Here is a 21996-nt window from a genome sequence, read left to right as displayed (position 1 = left end):
ATCTGCTTATGAACTGTTTCTTACATGATGAAGATAAGCCATGAAGTATATAGCACTATCCCCTCAGGAGCCGCTGAGTATTTGAGCCCTGGTTGAAGTACAGCCCCTGCTGACACCACCGTAATATTTTAACCAGATGTCACTCAAAGAATAAACACACAACTTTTGATGAATAATTATTCAGTTTATATTGAGGTCAGATTAGCAGTAGTATAATCATGAAAAAGTCAACATCTTATGTACACAAGAGGAAACCACATACAAGGAATAAACAATACAGTACTGTACAGTACCACTTTACGTAGACCCAACCATCCTGTAGGATTCAGTGTTTAATCGTTAGCTCTCCTACCAAGAAGTTTTCCCCCAAGTGAGCAGAAAAGAAAAGAACAAGACATATTACGCAAGCTTATTGGTGGGCTCCCAGTAACCAGAGTCAGGATTTACCTCTCTGATGATTAAGATAAGAAATTTCTCATAGGGAACCAATCTCAAAATTTGGGAAAGACTCTTCTGCTGGCCTAATGATGCCCTTATGTTAGTGCACAGTAGAGGTGTAGTCTCTTTGGGTGAGAAATGGTACTTCCCCAGAGATGGTGAAAAAGCAAGCCGAGTTCCTTTTTAATAGATGGCAACAAACTTGGGTAGTCACTTTAAACACATCAGATAATTATAGAGATTGCTTAAGCTGGTAAGAGGGTGGGAGCAGAATTAGCATAAGCATGTCACTTTAAGTGCAGAACTGGGCTTGTGAAACTTGTTCCTTCCTTGGATAGAATAGGTCTGAAGTGGAATGCATTCAGAATTCCTCTCTGTCAGGGATACAGAAAGCATTAGTTCTGATATCCTGCGTGCAGCGAATCGACGGGCAATGAATAGAGATATGCTGAAGCACTGAATGGGCTATAGAGTCTGTGTCTCGATGTGGCAGTCTGAATTGTAGGAAATCCTGAGCTTAAAAAACTGGCAACTAATAAGCCTACAACATGTGATGATGTGGTATGGGTTAGGAACCCTCTCACCCAGTCCTTTGATGTAGCAGGGCAAAGCGATGACCTTGAGTGTTGGGGGGCCCCCATGGATGAGGTCATGCCGATAGTACTGATCCAATCTCTCTGATTGCAGGACCCTCTATCCTGCCCCTCAGTGGGTTCAGCGATCTGGAATCTCCCCATCAGCTCTCTGACTTGATCCGATCTGGCCTGTGTCCTCCTGGATCTGCACAACCTACTCTCACGGTTCTGGCTCTCTCACAGTCTCCTCCTTTCTCCTGCGAATGTTCTCGGGCTTTTCCTTTTTAAAGACTCCTGCCCCTTTGCCCACTCAGTTTCAGCTTGTGAAGAAATCCTGCTTGCAGCATTCAAGTACCAACATTCTTAGCATTGCTAGATTAGATCCTGTAATAGCTAAACTTCAGAACAATGCCATCTTGTTGCCATTTAACATCCTGCAACCAGTAACAATGCAGTGTATTACAAGTATTTCGGAGGTGTATATCAGGGTGGCTTCTTCTTCATATGGGAACTGCGATGTCCAGTAAAATTCATATAGAAGACCTTTTATTGCACTAAAGTCACCAATACACATCTAGGGTTGTGTGGGGTCCCTGATGTACAGGAAGACAGGACTTCAGTGAGTAACAATTCCTTCACTCAGGACAGGTAAGTGACTTCTCCTCTGTGTGCAATCTCTGATGTGTGGAAAGATGGGACTTCTGTGAAAAACATTTCCCACACTCAGGACAGAAATATGGTTTTTCCCCGGTGTGAGACCTCTGATGTGTGACAAGTACTGATTTTTGTACAAAACATTTCCCACACTCAGCACAGGAATATGGCTTCTCTCCTGTGTGCGATCTCTGATGATTATAAAGATTGGACTTATCTGAAAAACATTTCCCACACTCAGGACATGAATATGGTTTTTCCCCAGTATGAGATCTCTGATGTTTGACAAGATCTGTCTTTTGTACAAAACATTTCCCACACTCAGAACAGCAATACGGCTTCTCTCCCGTGTGCAGTCTCTGATGATTATAAAGATTGAACTTCTCTAAAAAACATATCCCGCACTCATGACAGGAATATGGCTTTTTCCCAGTGTGAGATCTCTGATGTCTGTCAAGACTGGACTTCTCTGAAAAACATTTTCCACAATCAGGACAGGTATAGGACTTCTCACCTGTGTGAGATCTCTGATGCGTGTAAAGATTGGACTTCTTTGAGAAACATTTCCCACATTTAGGACAGGTGTACGGCTTTTCACCTGTGTGAGATCTCTGATGTCTGTTAAGATTGGCCTTCTGCGAAAAACATTTCTTGCATTCAGAACATGAATATGGTTTTTCCCCGGTGTGAGATCTCTGATGTCTGTCAAGACTGGACTTCTCTGAAAAACATTTTCCACAATCAGGACAGGCATATGGTTTCTCCCCTGTGTGAGATCTCTGATGCGTGTAAAGATTAAACTTCTTTGAGAAACATTTTCCACAATCAGGGCAAGAATACAGCTCTTGTACTGTGTGAGATCTCTGATGTACGGAAAGACTGGACTTAGCTGAAAAACATTTCCCGCAATCAGGACAGGTATATGGTTTCTCCCCTGTGTGAGATTTCTGATGCGTGTAAAGATTGGACTTCTTTGAGAAACATTTTCCACACTCAGAACAGGAGTATGGCTTTTCACCTGTGTGAGATCTCAGATGGCTGTTAAGATTGGCCTTCTGCGAAAAACATTTCTTGCACTCAGAACATGAATATGGTTTTACCCCCGTGTGAGATCTCTGATGTCTGTCAAGACTGGACTTCTCTGAAAAACATTTCCAACAATCAGGACATTTATATGGTTTCTCCCCCGTGTGAGATCTCTGATGTGTGTAAAGATTGGACTTCTTTGAGAAACATCTCCCGCACTCAGAACAAGAATACAGCTGTTGCACTGTGTGAGATCTCTGATGTGCGGAAAGACTGTCCTCATCTTCTACTTTACAGTCTGGAGACAAAATGAAACAATCTTCTGAGGTTTTCCTCATCTCCTGTTCATGTACTAAAATAGAAAATAAAAAGATTATTACTATATGTCATGAATCTGCAGTAATGTTTCATGCCCTAACTGTCTGCTTACCTCTCTGGTCTGTTTATCAGCTTTAGGGACCGTGCCCTCACACCTGTGAGTTTAAGTAATCTTCTCTCAGCATTGCTCCACCCCAGCCTCTAACAGGAAACACTATATTAACCCACGCACTGCAAGCCATCTTTGTCCGAGCAACAATTGTGTGAAGGCTCCCCTGTGTGTTTCTTGCCGTGTGCTCTACATCTGATCTCTGTGTACCGACTTTGGCTTGCTCACCTGACCATTCCTGTCGGCTTGTTGCCCCGACCTTTGGCTTGTTCTCTTACCTATCCCTTGTGGCCTTGTACTGCTGCTTTCTCTCCATCCACCAGAGCCTGCTGTGAGCGTGAGCTGGGAGACCTTGGGGGCCGCGACCTGGAGTCATCTGCAGCTAAGTCTATCCTCACCAACAGAGGCTCTGGTGAAAACCTGCTGGCTCTTAGACTCCGCGCCCTGGGGAATCTTATGCTCTAGCTCCCTGTCCAGGAATGTGGCTGCGACCCTGTGTAGCTGCTTCTCTGAACCATTGACCCTCAGCAGTTAGCCGTTGGGTTCACAACCTTCATGGTGCGCTCCCCATCACTTGCTCCCGCAGGTGTCACTGGCAATTTGCTCAGACTATGGACCTGGTTGATGTGCCTCTACCCCCCGATGAACAGCTCCAGGGTATAGTCCGCAGACTCAAGACCTAGAAATCTAATCAGACCCAGGAGATGCTATTCCTTCAGGATTTTGCCTCCTGCTTTGAACAGCTTCAAGCCTCCTTAGTACCCCCGATTCAACAACCTCAATCGCAATCTGCTGCTGTTCCTATTCCGGTCACAGTCGCAGCCTCAAATTATTTGCATTTACCACCTCTGTCCCATTACTCTGGGGACTCCAAGGCCTGCAGGGGCTTTCTTAGCCAGTGCACCATTAATTTTGAACTCCAGCCCCAAAACTTCTTGTCTGATCGGTTTAGCCTGGGCTGCCCCTCTATGGGAGAAGAATGATCCAGTGGTTTCTAGTTTGTCTAACTTCTTGAAACTCTTTCAAAACATCTTCGAGGAACAGGGTCACGTCTCTTCGGCGGCCAGCACCCTTTTACACCTCTGCCAAGAGTCTGGTTCAGTGGGACAGTATTCTCTTCGTTTTTCGTATACTAACTGCTGAGCTGGGCTGGAAGCATGAGGCCTTAGTTGCAACTTTTTTATATGGCCTCTCTGACAGAATGAAGGATGAATTAGCAAGAAGAACCATCCCCGCTGATCAGGACAATGTCATCTCTTTATGTAACCAGATCGATATTCGCTTTCAGGGGAGGGCCCTAGAAAAAAGACACCAGCACTCCTTGCCCCTTAGTCAGCCTGAGCTCCCCTCTCTTTGACCTGTGGAAAATCCCCTGCCAGCTGAGAAACCTATGCAGGTGGGCCAGACCAGACTATCTTCCGAGGAACGTGCTAGGCGCAGAACTCTGGGCCTGTGTCTCTATTGTGGGGGCAAAGGTCATTTTTGTGACACCTGCTCACTTTGTCCAGGAAACGCTCAGGTCTAATACATCTGGAGGTGGAGGGCTGCAACCTGGAGTCAGCTGCAGCCAAGTCCATCCTCACCACCAGATGCTCTGGTGAAAACCTGTTGGCTCTTAGACAATGGGGAATCTTAAGCTTTAGCTCCTTGTCCAGGACCGTGGCTGCGAACCTGTGTAGCTGCTTCTCTAAACCATTGACCCTCAGCAGTCAGCCCTTAGGTTCACAATCTCCATGGTGCACTAAACGTCACTCCTGAGACTGCACTCAGTGACTTGGGTCTAAGAATATACAAACATATCCCTCCACCCTGCACAGCCAGCAAACAGAGCAAGTAACCCTGGGAAAATTTCTCTCTCACGAACCAGGTGCCTAGGATAAGCAATGGTAAAAGGTGCAAGTGATGTTGGGACCGGCGCTACCACATAAATATTGTGTTTGTGCAATTTCATACACTGTGTAATTCATATAAAACATATAAAAGTGCATATAGTGCTTAAACCAAAGTGCTGCGTGCTGTAAACCTTTTATATATTCGCATGGGCTGTGCTCAGTGTACCATATAAACACATGTATACATATAAAGTGCTGAGTGCTATTGATAACCACGTGTGTGATTGCGTGCTAAACAAAGTTTGGCGCCAGTGGGTGTACCACAAATTGCACCGTTGCTTACCGCACTCTTAGGATGGTGGCTCAGCACTCCCTGGTCACTAGAACAGAAAACAAGCCTCCATTGCGTAGTATATCCTTGTTAGGGTAAAACAACGTAGCATCCACTCACATTTAGGGAGTTCACTATCAGCTTGAGGTGTTCGCCGGGTCGCTTCCGCGTTCCACCAGCTCAAACCACCGTTCCCGGAAGTGACGTACTGACGTACGCAAACCACGCCCTACGCGTTTCGTCATACGACGTCATCTGGAGCGTGCCATCTATCACTACTCCCGGTCTTTTTATAGGCTGGGTCGGCGCCATCTTAGTGTACTGATTTTGAGGCCGGACACGGCGGCCATCTTGGTGCACCCATACCGCAGCCTAAACAGCTTAATTCATCATGTGAACTCCCTATTTGTTACGTGTGCCGCATATATAAACATACATTTTATTTAAAACTTAAAATACGACTCCACATATTAAAACCTTGTAATATAATACATATATATTTTGTGCTATAATTGTGCGAACCAGTGATGTGTCTGATTTGATCGGGGTGAGCCGATAATCAGTGCTGCCGATAAAAATCATAAGTTATGTGAATCAATAGTAAAAAGTGATTCAGTGATGATGTTGACTTTTTCATATTTAATATTTAATAGTGGGCCCAAGTGACTGTGCGATTAATAGACTATAAAAAAATTATAAAAATTATAAAAAGTGCCCATACATGTAGCAATAATATCGGTGAGATAAAAATCGTACAAAAAAATTTTTTTTATTACTAAAATTATATATATATAAAAACTTTATAAGAAGAAATTCTCCATACAAGTCCAATCTTAGATATAAGTCCATGTTGCTTGTGACTTTGTATTTTCTGGGTTAAAACCCATAATTTATGGAAAAAATAATAATAATGCAGTTCCAGGCGAAAAAATATTAAAAGACTGAAAGATGATACCCAATAGGATAAAAACAGGATAACGTAATAGATTGGTGAAACTGAAGGTAATAGGATACTTGCAGTTGGTTATTCCCATGAGGAAGAAACTTTCTTGAAATGAGGAATTTTCAGCGAGAAGTTAAAGGTATAAATATTCTATATGATAAAAAAGGTTCACTTCATAAAAAAGGGGTTTTCTTCATAAAAAAATCTTGGAAGATGATGAAATTAGATGCGTTAAAGCTTGCATAAAATGCATTAAAACCGCATCTAAAATTGCAAAATTAAAAAATCAAAAAATCAATCAAAAAATCCGACAATGAAACAGGAGTATGTTGATGCTAAAAATATTTCTCAAACATTCAAAAATTATATATATTAAGGAGATCTAAAAAGGTCAAAGGAGGCTCCTAAAAATTATTAAAAACTCTCAAAAAAGGCCATTAAAACTGTATCTTAAGGAAGGTGGGTCGGGGAGGTTTCCTTAGAAATCGGTGATGAAACAGTTTAGGTCAATATCGATGTTTAGGCCTTTAGGCTGAAGGGTCTGCATCAGATATATCCACTTCGTTTCGTTTTTAGATACATCTATTCTCTTGTTACTTCCTCTCCAGTTATTCTTTATTTTGTCTATGGCATAAAAAACCATTCCCGTGGGGTTCTTTGAATGGTGAGTTTTGAAATGTCGTGACAAGCTGTGTTTATCAAACCCCTTACGGATATTTTTAACATGTTCCCTTATGCGGACGAAAAGGGGTCTGGTGGTGCGGCCTACATATTGTAACCTACATGGACATTCCACCACGTAGGTTACATGCGTGCTTGTGCACGTTATGGTATCTTTAATCTCATAGACTTTTCCTGTACTTTGTGCCGTAAAAGATGTTGTTTTTCTTTTCTTTTCCCTTGATGTTCTACACGGTAAGCATTTTCCGCATCTAAAGAAACCTTTCAGACTGGTTGGAAGATGTATTTTCTTTGGAGGGTCAATGACATTGTGCACTAACCGATTTCTCAGGTTCGGTGCTTTTCTATAGATGAAGGTGGGTTTTGTGGGGAGGATGTCCCTTAAAGTAGTGTCTGCTTTCAATATAGGCCAATGTTTCCTTATAATTTTCTCTAGGGCCTTATGTTGGGTGTTGTATCCTGTTAAGAAAGCAAACTCGGTGTTCTTATTTTCATTTGCTCTATTTGGCGTATCCTTTATCAGATCTTCCCTATCCATCTTTTCCACTATCTTCTTGATATTGATGAGTTCACTGCGTTTGTATCCTTTCTCAACAAACCTATCAATTAATATCTCAGCTTGCGTCTCAAAATCCGTTGGGTCACTGCAATTTCTCCTAATCCTCATCAGTTGCCCTTTGGGGATGTTGCCTAACCACTTGGGATGGTGGCAGCTATTTTTAGGAATGTACCCGTTCCTGTCGGTTTTCTTAAAATATGTTTTGCTGGTGAGTCTGCCATCTTTTTTGGTTAGTTCTAAGTCCAGAAACGCAATATGTTCATGATGAAAATTTCCTGAAAAAGTGATCCCATATATATTAGTGTTGATTTCGTCGAAGAATTCTTGTAAGGAATCCTCGTTTCCCTTCCAAACGATAATGATATCGTCAATGTATCGACGGTAGTATTTCAACTCATTCCTGGGTATACTGAACACCTGCTCCTCCTCCCACTTTTGCATGAAAACGTTTGCCACACTGGGGGCATACTTAGCCCCCATGGCTACGCCTTTCTTCTGTACAAAATAACTTCCCTTATACCAAAAATAATTGGATTCCATTGCTGTTTTTAATCCTTCTAATATGAATCCAATCTGTGCTTCCTTCATATTCGTGTGGGTATGAAGGGCCCAATCCACTGCTTGTAGGCCATCTTGTTGCTTGATGTTTGTGTAGAGGGAGTTGACATCTATTGTCACCAAGATGTCACTCTCCTCTATTTCCAAATCTTTGATCTCGGCGAGCAATTGCTTGCTGTCCCTTAGGTAGGATTTACCCACTGGCACTAGAGGCTGCAGGAATTGGTCAAGGTATTCCCCTAACCTTGAATGTACAGAATTAATTCCGCTTACAATGGGGCGGCCTGGTGGCTTCTTGTCATTTTTGTGTATCTTTGGAATGTAGTATATGACTGGGGTCTTTGGTTTCTCTAGGCAAATGTACTTGGCTTCCTTCTTGTTTAAAATCCCCATCTCGTTCCCCTTCTTCACGTATTCATGTAGAGTTTTCTCAAATGCTTGTTTTGGATTTCCCTTCAGCTTAATGTAGGTGTCTTTTGTATTAAGAAGATTCTCCATTTCCTCCTCATAGTCCTTTTTGTTTAGAATCACCAGTCCTCCTCCTTTGTCCGCTGGCCTTATTACCACTCCTTTTCTTTTTTCCAGTTTTTTGATGGTTTCCCATGTGTTTTTTTCTTTTCTGTTCTGAATTTTTAATGCTCTAATATCTGCTTCCACCATCCGTTTAAAGACCTCCAAATTCTCATTGTGAGGATTTTTGGGGTTAAACGTGGAGCGATTTTTCAAAATCGTGTGTTTATATTCACTGTGCGTGGATCTTTGTGTTTGCTTTTGTTTTAATGTGAAATGTTTTTTGATGTTTAGCTTTCTAACATATTTATTGAGGTCTATATAGGCCTCAAATTTGTCTAGATTCTTCCCTGGGGCATATTTGAGCCCCAGATCTAGTATTTTCAACTCCTCCTCATCAAATTGTATGTCACTTAGATTAAAAATACCTTTGCCTATTGATTTCTTCTCCTTTTTCTGTCGTTTCTTCCCTCCTCGGGTTCCTCGTGGTTTTCGTTTCTGTCTCTTTCTTGATGCCGTATTGTATCCTCTCTGTTCCCACGGTGATCCCCTTGTGGTCGTTGTTCTGTCCAGTGATCCCCTCGTGGTGGTGCCCGATGCCAATTCTGCTGCCAGTGTCCCCATGGTCTGCGTGGGCCTCCTCTTCCTCGTGGGGGTCTTCCTCTGTTGCCTTGTTGAAAAAAACCCCTCCTAGGTGGGGGTGGTGGCGGTCCTCGATTGTCGTATGAAGGTTCTGTGTAATATTCTAATGGGGCATATCTGTTGTATGTCTCATACCCATAATTGTTAATGGGTGTTCTATTGCCATATCCATTATAGTTGTTGATCGGTGTCCTGTTTTGTGCATTCTGATAGCCATTCCTGGGTGTTCTAAACCCTTGGTTGTGTGTATTAGGCCTGGGGGCACCCCTTGGTGGTCTGACCTCTACCTGTCCATGGGTGTTTGCCCTTGGTGTATCATTTTGGGTCCCAACCTCCATCCAGGTGTCATCCTCATCTCGATCTTCTGAAGTCTCTCTTGAAGGGGTACTCACTGGATCCACTTGTACTGTTTGTACCCCATAAACTTCATCTGCCTGCCATCTGTAAACTTCATTATTTTTATAGTCTAAAACATCTCTTTTGTATTTTTTCTGTTTTTTCCCTTGGATCATTTTGTCATATTTCTCTATTCCTTCCTGTAGTGTTTTCTCTTTATCCTTATATTCTCTTGTGTCTGCGAATGGTGCTAGTTGTTCCTTAAGTGCCACAATGACTCCTTCCACTTTTTTAAGCTTTAATTGCCTTCTTTTTATGATCATCAGAAGTAAATCCTTCTCACATTTATTAAAAAACGTGAACCAATCATCCATATAAAGTGGATCATTTATGTTGTCATTGGGCGCAAGGTCCCATCTTAGTCTCCTAGGGGTTATTTTTTCTTTTGTATATTTTTCTAAGGTGGCTATATCCCACCAAACTCTCAGCTGTTTCTCCATATTGTGTCTCAGCTGTTTAAATGAGCTAACCATATCCTGTCTACTTATGACCACTTCTTGGTCAAAAATAGCTTCTAAATTAACAGTCCTCGAGTTCATGTACTTGAAAATCTCCATTGCTGCCGGGGTATGTGATGGGGTTACCATGACAGATATGAAAAGGGTTTAAATACCAGCGCTATGGAGTTTTCAGTACTTTTTGGACTAAAAAATGGTGGTGTAAGCTGCCCCCAACCTACCACTGAGGTAGTAAAATGGTAAAAGGTGCAAGTGATGTTGGGACCGGCGCTACCACATAAATATTGTGTTTGTGCAATTTCATACACTGTGTAATTCATATAAAACATATAAAAGTGCATATAGTGCTTAAACCAAAGTGCTGCGTGCTGTAAACCTTTTATATATTCGCATGGGCTGTGCTCAGTGTACCATATAAACACATGTATACATATAAAGTGCTGAGTGCTATTGATAACCACGTGTGTGATTGCGTGCTAAACAAAGTTTGGCGCCAGTGGGTGTACCACAAATTGCACCGTTGCTTACCGCACTCTTAGGATGGTGGCTCAGCACTCCCTGGTCACTAGAACAGAAAACAAGCCTCCATTGCGTAGTATATCCTTGTTAGGGTAAAACAACGTAGCATCCACTCACATTTAGGGAGTTCACTATCAGCTTGAGGTGTTCGCCGGGTCGCTTCCGCGTTCCACCAGCTCAAACCACCGTTCCCGGAAGTGACGTACTGACGTACGCAAACCACGCCCTACGCGTTTCGTCATACGACGTCATCTGGAGCGTGCCATCTATCACTACTCCCGGTCTTTTTATAGGCTGGGTCGGCGCCATCTTAGTGTACTGATTTTGAGGCCGGACACGGCGGCCATCTTGGTGCACCCATACCGCAGCCTAAACAGCTTAATTCATCATGTGAACTCCCTATTTGTTACGTGTGCCGCATATATAAACATACATTTTATTTAAAACTTAAAATACGACTCCACATATTAAAACCTTGTAATATAATACATATATATTTTGTGCTATAATTGTGCGAACCAGTGATGTGTCTGATTTGATCGGGGTGAGCCGATAATCAGTGCTGCCGATAAAAATCATAAGTTATGTGAATCAATAGTAAAAAGTGATTCAGTGATGATGTTGACTTTTTCATATTTAATATTTAATAGTGGGCCCAAGTGACTGTGCGATTAATAGACTATAAAAAAATTATAAAAATTATAAAAAGTGCCCATACATGTAGCAATAATATCGGTGAGATAAAAATCGTACAAAAAAAATTTTTTTTATTACTAAAATTATATATATATAAAAACTTTATAAGAAGAAATTCTCCATACAAGTCCAATCTTAGATATAAGTCCATGTTGCTTGTGACTTTGTATTTTCTGGGTTAAAACCCATAATTTATGGAAAAAATAATAATAATGCAGTTCCAGGCGAAAAAATATTAAAAGACTGAAAGATGATACCCAATAGGATAAAAACAGGATAACGTAATAGATTGGTGAAACTGAAGGTAATAGGATACTTGCAGTTGGTTATTCCCATGAGGAAGAAACTTTCTTGAAATGAGGAATTTTCAGCGAGAAGTTAAAGGTATAAATATTCTATATGATAAAAAAGGTTCACTTCATAAAAAAGGGGTTTTCTTCATAAAAAAATCTTGGAAGATGATGAAATTAGATGCGTTAAAGCTTGCATAAAATGCATTAAAACCGCATCTAAAATTGCAAAATTAAAAAATCAAAAAATCAATCAAAAAATCCGACAATGAAACAGGAGTATGTTGATGCTAAAAATATTTCTCAAACATTCAAAAATTATATATATTAAGGAGATCTAAAAAGGTCAAAGGAGGCTCCTAAAAATTATTAAAAACTCTCAAAAAAGGCCATTAAAACTGTATCTTAAGGAAGGTGGGTCGGGGAGGTTTCCTTAGAAATCGGTGATGAAACAGTTTAGGTCAATATCGATGTTTAGGCCTTTAGGCTGAAGGGTCTGCATCAGATATATCCACTTCGTTTCGTTTTTAGATACATCTATTCTCTTGTTACTTCCTCTCCAGTTATTCTTTATTTTGTCTATGGCATAAAAAACCATTCCCGTGGGGTTCTTTGAATGGTGAGTTTTGAAATGTCGTGACAAGCTGTGTTTATCAAACCCCTTACGGATATTTTTAACATGTTCCCTTATGCGGACGAAAAGGGGTCTGGTGGTGCGGCCTACATATTGTAACCTACATGGACATTCCACCACGTAGGTTACATGCGTGCTTGTGCACGTTATGGTATCTTTAATCTCATAGACTTTTCCTCTACTTTGTGCCGTAAAAGATGTTGTTTTTCTTTTCTTTTCCCTTGATGTTCTACACGGTAAGCATTTTCCGCATCTAAAGAAACCTTTCAGACTGGTTGGAAGATGTATTTTCTTTGGAGGGTCAATGACATTGTGCACTAACCGATTTCTCAGGTTCGGTGCTTTTCTATAGATGAAGGTGGGTTTTGTGGGGAGGATGTCCCTTAAAGTAGTGTCTGCTTTCAATATAGGCCAATGTTTCCTTATAATTTTCTCTAGGGCCTTATGTTGGGTGTTGTATCCTGTTAAGAAAGCAAACTCGGTGTTCTTATTTTCATTTGCTCTATTTGGCGTATCCTTTATCAGATCTTCCCTATCCATCTTTTCCACTATCTTCTTGATATTGATGAGTTCACTGCGTTTGTATCCTTTCTCAACAAACCTATCAATTAATATCTCAGCTTGCGTCTCAAAATCCGTTGGGTCACTGCAATTTCTCCTAATCCTCATCAGTTGCCCTTTGGGGATGTTGCCTAACCACTTGGGATGGTGGCAGCTATTTTTAGGAATGTACCCGTTCCTGTCGGTTTTCTTAAAATATGTTTTGCTGGTGAGTCTGCCATCTTTTTTGGTTAGTTCTAAGTCCAGAAACGCAATATGTTCATGATGAAAATTTCCTGAAAAAGTGATCCCATATATATTAGTGTTGATTTCGTCGAAGAATTCTTGTAAGGAATCCTCGTTTCCCTTCCAAACGATAATGATATCGTCAATGTATCGACGGTAGTATTTCAACTCATTCCTGGGTATACTGAACACCTGCTCCTCCTCCCACTTTTGCATGAAAACGTTTGCCACACTGGGGGCATACCAAGTGGTTAGGCAACATCCCCAAAGGGCAACTGATGAGGATTAGGAGAAATTGCAGTGACCCAACGGATTTTGAGACGCAAGCTGAGATATTAATTGATAGGTTTGTTGAGAAAGGATACAAACGCAGTGAACTCATCAATATCAAGAAGATAGTGGAAAAGATGGATAGGGAAGATCTGATAAAGGATACGCCAAATAGAGCAAATGAAAATAAGAACACCGAGTTTGCTTTCTTAACAGGATACAACACCCAACATAAGGCCCTAGAGAAAATTATAAGGAAACATTGGCCTATATTGAAAGCAGACACTACTTTAAGGGACATCCTCCCCACAAAACCCACCTTCATCTATAGAAAAGCACCGAACCTGAGAAATCGGTTAGTGCACAATGTCATTGACCCTCCAAAGAAAATACATCTTCCAACCAGTCTGAAAGGTTTCTTTAGATGCGGAAAATGCTTACCGTGTAGAACATCAAGGGAAAAGAAAAGAAAAACAACATCTTTTACGGCACAAAGTACAGGAAAAGTCTATGAGATTAAAGATACCATAACGTGCACAAGCACGCATGTAACCTACGTGGTGGAATGTCCATGTAGGTTACAATATGTAGGCCGCACCACCAGACCCCTTTTCGTCCGCATAAGGGAACATGTTAAAAATATCCGTAAGGGGTTTGATAAACACAGCTTGTCACGACATTTCAAAACTCACCATTCAAAGAACCCCACGGGAATGGTTTTTTATGCCATAGACAAAATAAAGAATAACTGGAGAGGAAGTAACAAGAGAATAGATGTATCTAAAAACGAAACAAAGTGGATATATCTGATGCAGACCCTTCAGCCTAAAGGCCTAAACATCGATATTGACCTAAACTGTTTCATCACCGATTTCTAAGGAAACCTCCCCGACCCACCTTCCTTAAGATACAGTTTTAATGGCCTTTTTTGAGAGTTTTTAATAATTTTTAGGAGCCTCCTTTGACCTTTTTAGATCTCCTTAATATATATAATTTTTGAATGTTTGAGAAATATTTTTAGCATCAACATACTCCTGTTTCATTGTCGGATTTTTTGATTGATTTTTTGATTTTTTAATTTTGCAATTTTAGATGCGGTTTTAATGCATTTTATGCAAGCTTTAACGCATCTAATTTCATCATCTTCCAAGATTTTTTTATGAAGAAAACCCCTTTTTTATGAAGTGAACCTTTTTTATCATATAGAATATTTATACCTTTAACTTCTCGCTGAAAATTCCTCATTTCAAGAAAGTTTCTTCCTCATGGGAATAACCAACTGCAAGTATCCTATTACCTTCAGTTTCACCAATCTATTACGTTATCCTGTTTTTATCCTATTGGGTATCATCTTTCAGTCTTTTAATATTTTTTCGCCTGGAACTGCATTATTATTATTTTTTCCATAAATTATGGGTTTTAACCCAGAAAATACAAAGTCACAAGCAACATGGACTTATATCTAAGATTGGACTTGTATGGAGAATTTCTTCTTATAAAGTTTTTATATATATATAATTTTAGTAATAAAAAAAATTTTTTTGTACGATTTTTATCTCACCGATATTATTGCTACATGTATGGGCACTTTTTATAATTTTTATAATTTTTTTATAGTCTATTAATCGCACAGTCACTTGGGCCCACTATTAAATATTAAATATGAAAAAGTCAACATCATCACTGAATCACTTTTTACTATTGATTCACATAACTTATGATTTTTATCGGCAGCACTGATTATCGGCTCACCCCGATCAAATCAGACACATCACTGGTTCGCACAATTATAGCACAAAATATATATGTATTATATTACAAGGTTTTAATATGTGGAGTCGTATTTTAAGTTTTAAATAAAATGTATGTTTATATATGCGGCACACGTAACAAATAGGGAGTTCACATGATGAATTAAGCTGTTTAGGCTGCGGTATGGGTGCACCAAGATGGCCGCCGTGTCCGGCCTCAAAATCAGTACACTAAGATGGCGCCGACCCAGCCTATAAAAAGACCGGGAGTAGTGATAGATGGCACGCTCCAGATGACGTCGTATGACGAAACGCGTAGGGCGTGGTTTGCGTACGTCAGTACGTCACTTCCGGGAACGGTGGTTTGAGCTGGTGGAACGCGGAAGCGACCCGGCGAACACCTCAAGCTGATAGTGAACTCCCTAAATGTGAGTGGATGCTACGTTGTTTTACCCTAACAAGGATATACTACGCAATGGAGGCTTGTTTTCTGTTCTAGTGACCAGGGAGTGCTGAGCCACCATCCTAAGAGTGCGGTAAGCAACGGTGCAATTTGTGGTACACCCACTGGCGCCAAACTTTGTTTAGCACGCAATCACACACGTGGTTATCAATAGCACTCAGCACTTTATATGTATACATGTGTTTATATGGTACACTGAGCACAGCCCATGCGAATATATAAAAGGTTTACAGCACGCAGCACTTTGGTTTAAGCACTATATGCACTTTTATATGTTTTATATGAATTACACAGTGTATGAAATTGCACAAACACAATATTTATGTGGTAGCGCCGGTCCCAACATCACTTGCACCTTTTACCATTTTACTACCTCAGTGGTAGGTTGGGGGCAGCTTACACCACCATTTTTTAGTCCAAAAAGTACTGAAAACTCCATAGCGCTGGTATTTAAACCCTTTTCATATCTGTCATGGTAACCCCATCACATACCCCGGCAGCAATGGAGATTTTCAAGTACATGAACTCGAGGACTGTTAATTTAGAAGCTATTTTTGACCAAGAAGTGGTCATAAGTAGACAGGATATGGATAGCTCATTTAAACAGCTGAGACACAATATGGAGAAACAGCTGAGAGTTTGGTGGGATATAGCCACCTTAGAAAAATATACAAAAGAAAAAATAACCCCTAGGAGACTAAGATGGGACCTTGCGCCCAATGACAACATAAATGATCCACTTTATATGGATGATTGGTTCACGTTTTTTAATAAATGTGAGAAGGATTTACTTCTGATGATCATAAAAAGAAGGCAATTAAAGCTTAAAAAAGTGGAAGGAGTCATTGTGGCACTTAAGGAACAACTAGCACCATTCGCAGACACAAGAGAATATAAGGATAAAGAGAAAACACTACAGGAAGGAATAGAGAAATATGACAAAATGATCCAAGGGAAAAAACAGAAAAAATACAAAAGAGATGTTTTAGACTATAAAAATAATGAAGTTTACAGATGGCAGGCAGATGAAGTTTATGGGGTACAAACAGTACAAGTGGATCCAGTGAGTACCCCTTCAAGAGAGACTTCAGAAGATCGAGATGAGGATGACACCTGGATGGAGGTTGGGACCCAAAATGATACACCAAGGGCAAACACCCATGGACAGGTAGAGGTCAGACCACCAAGGGGTGCCCCCAGGCCTAATACACACAACCAAGGGTTTAGAACACCCAGGAATGGCTATCAGAATGCACAAAACAGGACACCGATCAACAACTATAATGGATATGGCAATAGAACACCCATTAACAATTATGGGTATGAGACATACAACAGATATGCCCCATTAGAATATTACACAGAACCTTCATACGACAATCGAGGACCGCCACCACCCCCACCTAGGAGGGGTTTTTTTCAACAAGGCAACAGAGGAAGACCCCCACGAGGAAGAGGAGGCCCACGCAGACCATGGGGACACTGGCAGCAGAATTGGCATCGGGCACCACCACGAGGGGATCACTGGACAGAACAACGACCACAAGGGGATCACCGTGGGAACAGAGAGGATACAATACGGCATCAAGAAAGAGACAGAAACGAAAACCACGAGGAACCCGAGGAGGGAAGAAACGACAGAAAAAGGAGAAGAAATCAATAGGCAAAGGTATTTTTAATCTAAGTGACATACAATTTGATGAGGAGGAGTTGAAAATACTAGATCTGGGGCTCAAATATGCCCCAGGGAAGAATCTAGACAAATTTGAGGCCTATATAGACCTCAATAAATATGTTAGAAAGCTAAACATCAAAAAACATTTCACATTAAAACAAAAGCAAACACAAAGATCCACGCACAGTGAATATAAACACACGATTTTGAAAAATCGCTCCACGTTTAACCCCAAAAATCCTCACAATGAGAATTTGGAGGTCTTTAAACGGATGGTGGAAGCAGATATTAGAGCATTAAAAATTCAGAACAGAAAAGAAAAAAACACATGGGAAACCATCAAAAAACTGGAAAAAAGAAAAGGAGTGGTAATAAGGCCAGCGGACAAAGGAGGAGGACTGGTGATTCTAAACAAAAAGGACTATGAGGAGGAAATGGAGAATCTTCTTAATACAAAAGACACCTACATTAAGCTGAAGGGAAATCCAAAACAAGCATTTGAGAAAACTCTACATGAATACGTGAAGAAGGGGAACGAGATGGGGATTTTAAACAAGAAGGAAGCCAAGTACATTTGCCTAGAGAAACCAAAGACCCCAGTCATATACTACATTCCAAAGATACACAAAAATGACAAGAAGCCACCAGGCCGCCCCATTGTAAGCGGAATTAATTCTGTACATTCAAGGTTAGGGGAATACCTTGACCAATTCCTGCAGCCTCTAGTGCCAGTGGGTAAATCCTACCTAAGGGACAGCAAGCAATTGCTCGCCGAGATCAAAGATTTGGAAATAGAGGAGAGTGACATCTTGGTGACAATAGATGTCAACTCCCTCTACACAAACATCAAGCAACAAGATGGCCTACAAGCAGTGGATTGGGCCCTTCATACCCACACGAATATGAAGGAAGCACAGATTGGATTCATATTAGAAGGATTAAAAACAGCAATGGAATCCAATTATTTTTGGTATAAGGGAAGTTATTTTGTACAGAAGAAAGGCGTAGCCATGGGGGCTAAGTATGCCCCCAGTGTGGCAAACGTTTTCATGCAAAAGTGGGAGGAGGAGCAGGTGTTCAGTATACCCAGGAATGAGTTGAAATACTACCGTCGATACATTGACGATATCATTATCGTTTGGAAGGGAAACGAGGATTCCTTACAAGAATTCTTCGACGAAATCAACACTAATATATATGGGATCACTTTTTCAGGAAATTTTCATCATGAACATATTGCGTTTCTGGACTTAGAACTAACCAAAAAAGATGGCAGACTCACCAGCAAAACATATTTTAAGAAAACCGACAGGAACGGGTACATTCCTAAAAATAGCTGCCACCATCCCAAGTGGTTAGGCAACATCCCCAAAGGGCAACTGATGAGGATTAGGAGAAATTGCAGTGACCCAACGGATTTTGAGACGCAAGCTGAGATATTAATTGATAGGTTTGTTGAGAAAGGATACAAACGCAGTGAACTCATCAATATCAAGAAGATAGTGGAAAAGATGGATAGGGAAGATCTGATAAAGGATACGCCAAATAGAGCAAATGAAAATAAGAACACCGAGTTTGCTTTCTTAACAGGATACAACACCCAACATAAGGCCCTAGAGAAAATTATAAGGAAACATTGGCCTATATTGAAAGCAGACACTACTTTAAGGGACATCCTCCCCACAAAACCCACCTTCATCTATAGAAAAGCACCGAACCTGAGAAATCGGTTAGTGCACAATGTCATTGACCCTCCAAAGAAAATACATCTTCCAACCAGTCTGAAAGGTTTCTTTAGATGCGGAAAATGCTTACCGTGTAGAACATCAAGGGAAAAGAAAAGAAAAACAACATCTTTTACGGCACAAAGTACAGGAAAAGTCTATGAGATTAAAGATACCATAACGTGCACAAGCACGCATGTAACCTACGTGGTGGAATGTCCATGTAGGTTACAATATGTAGGCCGCACCACCAGACCCCTTTTCGTCCGCATAAGGGAACATGTTAAAAATATCCGTAAGGGGTTTGATAAACACAGCTTGTCACGACATTTCAAAACTCACCATTCAAAGAACCCCACGGGAATGGTTTTTTATGCCATAGACAAAATAAAGAATAACTGGAGAGGAAGTAACAAGAGAATAGATGTATCTAAAAACGAAACGAAGTGGATATATCTGATGCAGACCCTTCAGCCTAAAGGCCTAAACATCGATATTGACCTAAACTGTTTCATCACCGATTTCTAAGGAAACCTCCCCGACCCACCTTCCTTAAGATACAGTTTTAATGGCCTTTTTTGAGAGTTTTTAATAATTTTTAGGAGCCTCCTTTGACCTTTTTAGATCTCCTTAATATATATAATTTTTGAATGTTTGAGAAATATTTTTAGCATCAACATACTCCTGTTTCATTGTCGGATTTTTTGATTGATTTTTTGATTTTTTAATTTTGCAATTTTAGATGCGGTTTTAATGCATTTTATGCAAGCTTTAACGCATCTAATTTCATCATCTTCCAAGATTTTTTTATGAAGAAAACCCCTTTTTTATGAAGTGAACCTTTTTTATCATATAGAATATTTATACCTTTAACTTCTCGCTGAAAATTCCTCATTTCAAGAAAGTTTCTTCCTCATGGGAATAACCAACTGCAAGTATCCTATTACCTTCAGTTTCACCAATCTATTACGTTATCCTGTTTTTATCCTATTGGGTATCATCTTTCAGTCTTTTAATATTTTTTCGCCTGGAACTGCATTATTATTATTTTTTCCATAAATTATGGGTTTTAACCCAGAAAATACAAAGTCACAAGCAACATGGACTTATATCTAAGATTGGACTTGTATGGAGAATTTCTTCTTATAAAGTTTTTATATATATATAATTTTAGTAATAAAAAAAATTTTTTTGTACGATTTTTATCTCACCGATATTATTGCTACATGTATGGGCACTTTTTATAATTTTTATAATTTTTTTATAGTCTATTAATCGCACAGTCACTTGGGCCCACTATTAAATATTAAATATGAAAAAGTCAACATCATCACTGAATCACTTTTTACTATTGATTCACATAACTTATGATTTTTATCGGCAGCACTGATTATCGGCTCACCCCGATCAAATCAGACACATCACTGGTTCGCACAATTATAGCACAAAATATATATGTATTATATTACAAGGTTTTAATATGTGGAGTCGTATTTTAAGTTTTAAATAAAATGTATGTTTATATATGCGGCACACGTAACAAATAGGGAGTTCACATGATGAATTAAGCTGTTTAGGCTGCGGTATGGGTGCACCAAGATGGCCGCCGTGTCCGGCCTCAAAATCAGTACACTAAGATGGCGCCGACCCAGCCTATAAAAAGACCGGGAGTAGTGATAGATGGCACGCTCCAGATGACGTCGTATGACGAAACGCGTAGGGCGTGGTTTGCGTACGTCAGTACGTCACTTCCGGGAACGGTGGTTTGAGCTGGTGGAACGCGGAAGCGACCCGGCGAACACCTCAAGCTGATAGTGAACTCCCTAAATGTGAGTGGATGCTACGTTGTTTTACCCTAACAAGGATATACTACGCAATGGAGGCTTGTTTTCTGTTCTAGTGACCAGGGAGTGCTGAGCCACCATCCTAAGAGTGCGGTAAGCAACAGTGCAATTTGTGGTACACCCACTGGCGCCAAACTTTGTTTAGCACGCAATCACACACGTGGTTATCAATAGCACTCAGCACTTTATATGTATACATGTGTTTATATGGTACACTGAGCACAGCCCATGCGAATATATAAAAGGTTTACAGCACGCAGCACTTTGGTTTAAGCACTATATGCACTTTTATATGTTTTATATGAATTACACAGTGTATGAAATTGCACAAACACAATATTTATGTGGTAGCGCCGGTCCCAACATCACTTGCACCTTTTACCATTTTACTACCTCAGTGGTAGGTTGGGGGCAGCTTACACCACCATTTTTTAGTCCAAAAAGTACTGAAAACTCCATAGCGCTGGTATTTAAACCCTTTTCATATCTAGGATAAGCAATGTCTACAGTGAAAATTAACTTTTTGCTGCTAGCTGAACCCCAGAATCTCCATAAATCAAGTCTAGATACATAAATTGTGTCTACAGAACAGAGAATGAACACTATCTGTGAGAAGTACAGGAATACAGGATGGGGAACACAGCTCAGAAAAGTGGTCAGGGTATTACAGGCTGATATTACCCAGTCCACGCCCTACTCTGGACCAATCAGTGAGCAGTATGGGTGGAGGAATGTATTTAGTGTTAATGACCCACCTGTGCTGATCTCTGTAGGAGTGTTCTCCTCTATAAATGTCTCCGTTATTCCAGTCTCCCTCTTAGACTGCTTCTCTTCTTCTTCTGTTTTAACCTCAACTTTAGAATCTCTCAGGTTTCCACTCTGAATATATAATAAAAATGACATCAAATGTAACAATGCATATAATGTACAGATCCTAATGATACTCTCAGTGATTGTTCCTCATCTACCTGATGATGGTGAGGGATGGTGTGACCTTCCTGTGTGGAATCCCAGGAATACAGAGGACGGGAACATCTCTCTGGTGGGTTCTCATTACTGGATCCATCTGTAGGAAACACACACACTGACTGAATACATTGTTTCTATGTGTTTATCAGATGATGGGGATCTAGGTGGACCCTCCATACTGCTCTCTCCTTTACAATAAAGTCTCCTCTTACCCGGTGATGTGAGGGGCAGCTGATTCTCCATCATGACGTCCTTGTAGAGATCCTTGTGTCCTTCTAAATACTCCCACTCCTCCATGGAGAAATAGACAGTGACATCCTGACACCTTATAGGAACCTGACACAC

At 40.5% G+C, this 21996-nt stretch overlaps 4 protein-coding genes and 1 pseudogene across 5 annotated transcripts in view; 2 read left to right on the top strand and 3 right to left on the bottom strand.

The window, feature by feature from the left end:
- LOC309550738 (uncharacterized protein) overlaps positions 1 to 21484 on the bottom strand; it is a 48174-nt gene extending 26690 nt beyond the window's left edge. The window contains exon 1 of the mRNA XM_082251075.1: positions 21438 to 21484. The gene's annotated coding sequence lies outside the window, so the exon portion shown is untranslated. The remainder of the gene's footprint in view (positions 1 to 21437) is intronic.
- The window catches only part of LOC309550683 (uncharacterized protein), a 3164715-nt gene that overhangs the window by 429225 nt on the left and 2713494 nt on the right, over positions 1 to 21996 (bottom strand). The window lies entirely within an intron of this gene.
- The window catches only part of LOC309550793, a 1525103-nt pseudogene that overhangs the window by 501166 nt on the left and 1001941 nt on the right, over positions 1 to 21996 (top strand). The gene's annotated exons all lie outside the window — the stretch shown is intronic.
- LOC309550764 (oocyte zinc finger protein XlCOF29-like) overlaps positions 1 to 21996 on the top strand; it is a 251054-nt gene that overhangs the window by 168452 nt on the left and 60606 nt on the right. The gene's annotated exons all lie outside the window — the stretch shown is intronic.
- On the bottom strand, positions 1611 to 21996 carry LOC309550052 (uncharacterized protein; the record flags this gene model as incomplete). Its single annotated transcript, XM_082250519.1, has 2 exons — positions 1611 to 3034; positions 21871 to 21996. Coding segments are annotated over 2 exons (1512 nt in total), but the record flags the coding sequence as incomplete, so codon positions are not given.

This window comes from Pelophylax lessonae (genome assembly GCF_965119305.1).
Source record: "Pelophylax lessonae genome assembly, chromosome: 3".
Classification (NCBI taxonomy): Eukaryota; Metazoa; Chordata; class Amphibia; order Anura; family Ranidae; genus Pelophylax; species Pelophylax lessonae.
The sequence above is the reverse complement of the archived record's forward strand: the minus strand, read 5'-3'. Positions and strand labels throughout refer to the sequence as shown.